The 8396-nt window shown below is 44.4% G+C and overlaps 1 protein-coding gene across 1 annotated transcript in view; it reads left to right on the forward strand.

Annotated features, from left to right (window-relative positions):
• Positions 1-7043, forward strand: part of OTUD7A (OTU deubiquitinase 7A) — a 43251-nt gene extending 36208 nt beyond the window's left edge. The window contains exons 9-11 of the mRNA XM_010010067.1: positions 3155-3269; positions 3515-3599; positions 5506-7043. Of these exons, the coding sequence (XP_010008369.1) occupies positions 3155-3269; positions 3515-3599; positions 5506-6939 (1634 nt within the window). The 3' untranslated portion in view covers positions 6940-7043. The remainder of the gene's footprint in view (positions 1-3154; positions 3270-3514; positions 3600-5505) is intronic.
• The last annotated feature ends 1353 nt before the right edge of the window (positions 7044-8396 follow it).

Here is an 8396-nt window from a genome sequence, read left to right on the forward strand (position 1 = left end):
TTAATGACACTCTGCGAGAGCTTGGGCTTGGTAACACCACCACATATTTGATTTCTCCCACGAGTGCTAGCAATACTGTTAAACATACTTCTTGTGGTTAGAACCTGTCTTTCTGTAGTATTTTTCTACACCTGTAGCCGCACAAGAAAGGTGCTGGGGAGAAAAAGCTGCCAAATGTCCAGCACAGCATCAGTAACATTAAATACTGGCTTTCTTTGTGTATGAATTAATCCAGGTTAATTACAAGGGTTGTTGAATCCAAATAGTATTTGTTTTGTATGATCTGATTTTACATGTTTTACTGCAAGGCCTTGAATACCTAGGCTTCGATTCTGTGGAGCAGCAGAGAGCACTTGGCATTAAGTCTGGGATGAAGGGAATGCTTTAGCTTTCAGCTGCCGAGCTAGCTGCTGTTAAGAGACTGCAGCAGTCTGACAGCAACCACAGCATTGCTGCTGTTCTTCAAATGCTGTGTCAGGAAATAGGTTGGCGCAAGGATGCTCTGATAATGCTTATTTTTGTACCTTGTCAGTACAGAGATGTTGGCAGCTTGAGCACGGAGGAAGGGAGAGCCGCAGTTGTTGAGAGTGGGAAGCAGGGCACAAGTGCCACAGCACGTGGCCAGGTTGTGAACTGTCCAAATGCAGCTGAATCCTTACAGCTGCAGCGACTGAAAAGGAGCATCTCTGATAGCCAGGCCGTTCATAACTTAGAGTATTCATACCCAGCCGTGTAACTGGCTGTCTGGAGCAGCAGCTGAAGCTGTCTGAATGTACATATTGCGTGTACATACATACATGTTGAAGGTGCTGAGAAGCTCTCTTGTGGAGGAGACAGTATGTCCTAGCCTTGTGAAATGTTTGTGGTCAGTTAAATGTTGATGTGAACACCTGAAGCTCTGCTCTGGCGTATCAGGAGAGAAAGCATGCTAACGTCCTCTTGTCTAGAGGGATTAAAATCACATTCTGCCATGTCAGCACAGAGCTGGCATTCAGGTGGTCACTGAAGGCCTTTTTGTTTTGAAATCCACAACATGTGATTAAAAATCTATAAATACTTCTGTATTTGTGCAGGCTGTATTTATGCAGGTGTATTGTATTTTTTTTAATGGGAAATAAAGACCAGCTCTCAATTGCCCTAAGCATGCTGCATTGAAGGTGGAGCTTCCCACACCTCCCTGCTGTGTCAGGCAGCCAGCAGTGATTGCTGCCCACACCAGTGTGCAGTACCAGTGCGAAGCGTGGCAGTGGTTTTTAACAGCGCCCTGTCAGGATCTGTGTCAGCACTTTGTTGTACTGGTGCTTTCAGAAACAGTTAAAATCTTCTTCTGTACAGAAGATTAATAATGACTCACGAGGCAGGAAGCTGAGTGCTGGGACCCGCTGTGACTTCGCAGCACAGAAGGCAATCCACCCAGCTGAGGAACAGCATCAAAGTCCTCAGCGTGTGTCTTCAGACTGCCACGGACAGAAATTGCTGCTGTTACATTTGACGTGTCCCATCTGTGGGCATTGGGACTTGTAGACTGTGTTTCAAATAATGTGGTTTCAACTGGAGAGCAGGTTAAGCCCTCATTAACCAGTGAGTGTTAAAAAGCTTATTCACTTGTCACCTCTACTGCACATTTCTTATGTTCTTGTGCTTCAGGAACTCACTTTACAGTGTGTTTTGAACTGTAGAGTTAGATTCTCTGCTACTTATTCACACTGAGTTTCTTTAAGGAGCTAAATTCTCTTACAATTTGAATTTCTGTGCTCTCATCTTACAGCAGGATCAGCAACTCAAGCTGACTAATCTCCAGCTGTTCTATACTACATTTGCAGTTAATATGAGGAGAATTATTTCAAGAATTACCCACTGTAAGCAGTAGGGCACAACATTCTGTAGAGGTTTGACCTTTATTTTCCATCTGCAAAGATGACCAAATGCACAGGCTTTCTGCAGTTGTTGCCAGCCTGTGTGAACCGAATAGTGAGTTAATCTGAACTCCTGTGTTCTGCTGGGCAAGGAACAATGTTTAGCCATAAATGCTGTGCCTTTGTTTTAACAATGCTTTCTGAACTGCAGAGAAGATTATAAAGAGCATATAAGCAATAAGTGCAGTCAGTTTTCAGTATTTCAGTGCCATGATGTTTGGGTGACTCCCCCAGGTTTCTTTGCCCCCCTTGGCTTTACTGCAGTCTGTACCCAGGCAGAGTCCCAGGGGATTCTAGTATAGAAAATTAAATTCCTTGATGGGCAGCAGAGGAGCTGCAGTGACCTGCACCATGAACCATGCTCAGGATCCCATCCAGTCCCTCAACAGCTTTTTGGTTCAGGGTTTTTATTCCCACCTAATGAAATGGAAGCAAATTGTTGGCTTTAATTAGAGATTCAGTGGTTTCCTCTTCGTTTCTTGCTGGTGGTGAGTGATAGACACTAAAATCGGAGTGCAGCCCCTGCCCGCTGAGTACAAAGCAGAGTCATTAAGAGGCCGAGCCCCAGCAGAGAGGGGAAAGGACAGAAGAGCCAGAGCAGCTCGACAGTAGTGCTGAGGTGTAGCAGTAGTAATGGTCTTTTCAGTCCACTCCAGCCAGGCCTCTGACTGACCTCATAACCCATGTGCATGTTGATCTATGCTCTTCACTTATGGTAATTCACAGTTTGAGTCCAAAATCACTGTAATTGTGTTTTGCTTTGTTTTCTTAATGCTGTTATCGATATATTTTTGTTTCTTTGCCAGTGGAAAACAAAAAGGTACTAAACTGAAAATCCAAAATAATTAACGCATGCATCCATGTGACAGGCAGGACATTTGAACTTTTTATTGCTTTCTGTGACTCTGATGGCTCTGTCTGCAGGAGGTGTTAATTGTGCATTACAAAATGGAGATGTTCTCTCAGAGGTCTCCCCTCCTCCACAGGTGACTCCTTCACTCCAGGAGCAATCAGTGCATTAACCTCCCCCCTCTCCTCTTCTATTGCACAAGCGTCAAACCAGGGAAACGGAGCCTGGTGTAAATCTGTTGCGATGCTCTGAATGAGACAGTTCTGCAGCACAATCAGATTCTGCCCTTCTTCAACCCATTATGCTGCTTTTCACAGCTGAATCTCTTTTGGTTTGGTTTGGTTTGGTCATTCCCCCTGCCCAAATCTTTGTTTCTTCTCTACTTCAGCGGTGATCCCCCTGACTGACTCTGAACACAAGTTGCTGCCTTTGCACTTTGCGGTCGATCCTGGGAAAGACTGGGAGTGGGGAAAAGATGACAATGATAACACCAGACTGGCCAAGTAAGACCTTTCTGTAACGTTAGTGTTGAGCAGTAAAATGTCTTGAGCCATGCCTGATTGAAGTACTGGGAGAATTGCACCAGAGAGGACTTTGTGCATGTGCTCTGGTGACATGGGAGAAGACACGGGTGGGTCCCTGGCTGGCAGTCACAGTTCAGGCTGCTGTCGCATCTCCCCCTGTTAAGAACTGTTGCTTTTTCTTTCTGGCTTTTTGACTGACTGTTTCCTTCTTTTTTTGTCCTTAGTTTGATTCTGTCTCTTGAGGCAAAGCTTAATCTTCTGCACAGCTACATGAATGTAACATGGATACGCATACCATCTGAGACACGGGTAAGGTGAACCCGCTTCGATCCAAACCAGATGAGGGGTACAAGGGAGAGCAGGGTGTTGTGCAGGGTCAAGTGCAGGAAACACCTCAGTGTCCCAGCAGCAGGGACAGGTCACTCATGGCTCACTGTCGTTGCAGTCAGGTTTATAGATGTTTCTGGTTATTGGTTTTAATAACAGAATTGCTTGTATGTTTTGTTGCAGCTGGTACTCTGTTCTGAAATGTATTTTCTAGCTTAATCTTTCTGTTACTCACTTCAGTAGTCCGTGTAGTTCAGAAAAGCCCTAAAATAGACCTTTTCTCACCATCATCTTCTCAGAACTTTGGCTTGCTTTCCCAGTGCAGGTCACCAGTCCAGGTCCTTTCTCTTTCTGAGAATACATCTGCACCCCTGGACAGCTCCCAGTTTTAGAGTGGCTGACAAAAGGCCACAGACTGGCACTGAACTGGAGCCTGCTACTCTCAGAAAGCTATTTTAGGATCTTGCCCAGCTGGCACCCAGTCAGCTGCAAATTTCTCTGCAAATTACATTGAATAGATTGAGAGGTTAGTCTGGAGGCAAAAGGTTGCTAGGAGAGGATGGAGGTGATTTAGACAGCCTACACAGATGGGATTTGAAAGGAGAAACAGAACACAAAAGGAGAAAGGATTTAACAAGCTGCAAGAAAGGAAAAATCCATTTTTCTACAGTTTCTGTAGTGGTAGCTACCACATCAGAAAAAGGAGAGGCAAAATGGTCCTGTAGTTGTAAACTGTGAGCCTGAACCTTGTATTACCTCTCCCTGCTTTGCACTTGCCACATGAGCATCGTCAGGTCACTTTAGCACTCGTTTTCTCCTCTGCCATGTGGGGATAACAGCTCTGTGCCCAGTGGGGTGGTGGGGTGGTCAGGGACTCCATAGAGACAGAGGACACTTAAGTAAGGACAAGAAGCAGATGTGCATTTCTGTACCTCTCCAAAGCTGCTTTTCCTTTTTTCGTTTTCCTCATTATAGTTAGTTAAATGCTTCATATTTCTCTCTAGCAGATTCTAGCGTTGTGGTGTTTGGAAGCAAGACTAGGTTTTGCAGGAGTAAGTGAACACAGCCCCACTCTGAATTAGCTCAGGGTCCTCCTTACTGCGTTTTCAAGAAATACGTTGTATTTCCTTACCTAAAATACGCAGTTGAACTCAGACTTCTGACGTGAGCTTCATCTGCATTATCTCCCCAGTAAGAATGAATGCACCTCACAGTATTCCTCAGTCTACTTGTTGAGGTTTCATATTCCAGGCGAGATGTTCAGCTCTGGTGCATCATACCTCTGATTTCCATGCACCAGAGTGCTGAACAGTGAAGAAAGTAATTGAAACAGGTTGTTTTGAACGTGATGAATTATGAAATATTGCTACATACAGGTCTGTGTGCTGCGTTCCCCTTACAGCTTTCAGCAGAACCTCACTTCCCTTCCATGACAAAGTTGTCAGTTTCTTTCCATGCTCATTGAGGCAGTCTATACTGTAGATGCTTCCTATGGAGTGGCCAATCCCTGTATGCTGGCCAGCCACTCAGCTGGTCAACACAAGCAGGGAGGTTGTGCTGCAGCCTCCCCCTCACCAGGAGCACTAACATCTCTCCATCACCCACTGATTTTGACAGAACCTCTGCGTGGCTGACCTCTGGTGTACAGATGTGCTTGAAATGAGCCAAAAGCTACTGTAGGAACAAGCAAGATACATAGCACAGCCAAATAAGCTTTATTTGATGAAGAAAAGAGGCTAAAAATGTCAGTGCATAAATTAAAAAGTACATTTTAAATCAATGTCAAAATACATATTGGATTTGGGGGCCTGGGGTTTTGGGTTTTTTTGCACTAAGTCCCTGTACGAAACTGATCTTGCTGTATCTAATTATAATTACTTTTCCATAGCAGGCCCCTTTGGCTCAACCAGAATCCCCTACAGCTTCAGCTGGGGAAGATGTTCAGTCTCTGGCTGACTCAATGGACTCGGACCGAGATTCCATCTGTAGTAATTCCAATGGCAATAATGGCAAAAACAGTAAAGAAAAAGAAAAGGACAAGCAGAGGAAAGACAAAGACAAAACCAGGACGGATTCGGTTGCCAATAAAATAGGAAGCCTCAGTAAAACCCTGGGAATTAAATTGAAAAAGAATATGGGTGGTCTTGGAGGCCTGGTGCATGGCAAAATGAGCAGAGCCAATTCAGGGAACGGAAAAAATGGTGATGCAGTAGAGAAAGTCAAAGAGAAGAAATCCAAGTCTCGAAAAGGGAGCAAAGAGGAGTCTGGACAGTCTGCGAGCACTTCTCCGTCTGAGAAGACCACTCCCTCCCCGACGGACAGAGCGAGCAACTCGCCCGTCGAGAAGACGAGCGCTAAATCCTTCCCTGACAAGCAGGCCGACCCGTGGAAGTACAGCACCGACGTGAAACTCAGCCTCAATATTCTGAGAGCTGCCATGCAGGGCGAACGGAAGTTCATTTTTGCTGGCCTTCTTTTGACCAGTCACAGGCATCAGTTCCACGAGGAGATGATAGGCTACTACCTGACCAGTGCACAGGAGCGTTTCAATGCGGAACAGGAACAGAAAAGAAAGGATGCTGAGAAAAAGGCTGCACTGAATGGGTCATCTAGTAGGAAACTGGAGCCAGAAGCATATTCAAAAGAGAAACCGGAACCATCTCCTCAGGACAGGGCATCACCCGTCTTGCCTCAAAGCCATACAACTCAGCTGGTTTTAAAATTTAAAGACCGCACTAGCCCCACTCCTGGGTCGTTTTCTTCACCAAGTAACGGTGCTAAGAAAAGTGGACCCATCCCAGTGTCTGCCCACTATAGCCATACGCCACCTGTCCAAAGGCAAAGTGTCATCCATTTGCATGATGTCAACTCCAAGCCATCGAGCTTCCAAGATGATACCTACAAGCCAGTGGTTGGCACCTTAAAGACCTGTGCCACCTATCCCCAGCAGAACAGATCACTGTCTTCTCAGAGCTATAGCCCAGCCCGGATATCCGGTATCCGCACAGTGAACACGGTGGAATCGCTGAGCTACGCTATGCCTACTGAACACAAGTCTCAGACATACACAAATGGGTTCAATACTGGTGATATTAGAGACTGCTTAGAATATGCTGATGAGGATGCTCCACAGACCTGGTTGAACAATGATAAAAATCAAGGCAGAAGCACAGTTTGCCCAATCTATTCCATCCAGCAGAACCGCTGTAAGAAGGAGAACTGTTCCTTCTACGGTCGTCCGGAGACTGACAATTACTGTTCATACTGCTACAAAGAGGAGTTAAAGCGCAGGGAGAGAGAAAGCAAGGGACACAGGCATTGAGGATGCTCCCGTGACTACTTAGTTTTACCATTTTCTTACTTACAAAGTAAACAGTGTGGAATGGCAGCAGAAGGAATCCTTACAAAAAGAATAAAGGATTGATGGGAAAATAATGTCTAGCTTTTCGCTTTTCCAGGGCAATGAGGAGATGATAGGATTAATTTATCATAAAAACAAGAATATTATTTTCCATTTTGTCAGTGTCTTTTTTACATATACTGGTAAGCTGAAGGGTTGTTTACTCCTTTGTCAGTGCTGTGTATATGTTTGGTCAAAAATTTACTAATGGTGCCTGAATTTACACTGACATCACTCAGGTAGTAGAATGATAGGGGAAAGTCATAATACCGGAGATGTGGTGTTGTAGTAGGGTAGTATCTGCCTGGCAGACAGATGAAATTCTATAGCTATTATGAGAGTATTTTTTCCTCTGCAAAACCTAAATTTTTCATAGCCTATTTTCTTTTTTTTCTTTTAGGAGGGTAGTGATTTGCTACTGCACATGTTTAACCTGGCAGCATACTGCATTACCACTAACGTTTGTGCTCACTTCAGTCTGGAATGGAATGATGCTGGGAAAATGGGAGTGAGAGGTCTGAATTCATGAGGGCTGTAGCTCTTCCTAATTTTAAGTTTTTACCACTTATTTATGTATTTCCAATTAAAAAAAAAAAAGTAGATTTGAGCCACTTGTATTTGTACTGAATTTTTAAACAGGCTTTACGTTATGATTGGCAAGACTTCACACCACCAAAACCCCTCCCATAGTATAGTTTTGGGTGCCTGAATTTCAGCGGTATTTTCATTGATGTTAAAATGGAGAGAAATGTAAAAGTAAAATTAAAACATTATACTGGATTTGGAAAATGTGATAACTAGCTGGGAAATTGAGGATCATTTTAGAGCTGAATGAACTGCTTGTCAAAACAAACGTATTGCATCGATTGATTCCCCTAGCCATTGCGTGAATGTAATCATTGTTTGCTCGTTCCTTTCTCAACATTACTGAGTGACAGTTATAGTGAACCTGACTACTCCTGAGGTTTTCTGATGGCTCCACCTCTTTTGGGGCCTTCTCCTGGAGCGAGATGCATACTCGCCAGGAGGTGGCAAGATGTCTGTACAATACCTCCAGTGTGACCGGCAGCTCCTAGCACAGGTTTGCACAAATCTGATACCCAGATATTTCCATAAGTATTTGCAATACTATTGGAAATAAAACTTTGCTCATAGAAACAGTTCTTTGAAGCAGACACCACAAATACTGTTCAAGTAGATATGTGACCCTGGGAAGTTCTCTTGAATACAGTACTAGCCATTTTTGCAGCCTTCCACCATCAGCTGGCACAGTGTAGTAAGAAGAGCTCTGTGGTCCTTACAGCTGTAAGTGGCTCCTTTACTGTCCACAGAGAGCTCGTTTCCACAAGTGGTTCACGTGCTGCCTTCCAGACTGCCTG

This window comes from Nestor notabilis, unplaced genomic scaffold, assembly GCF_000696875.1.
Source record: "Nestor notabilis isolate BGI_N333 unplaced genomic scaffold, ASM69687v1 scaffold2200, whole genome shotgun sequence".
Lineage (NCBI taxonomy): Eukaryota > Metazoa > Chordata > Aves > Psittaciformes > Psittacidae > Nestor > Nestor notabilis.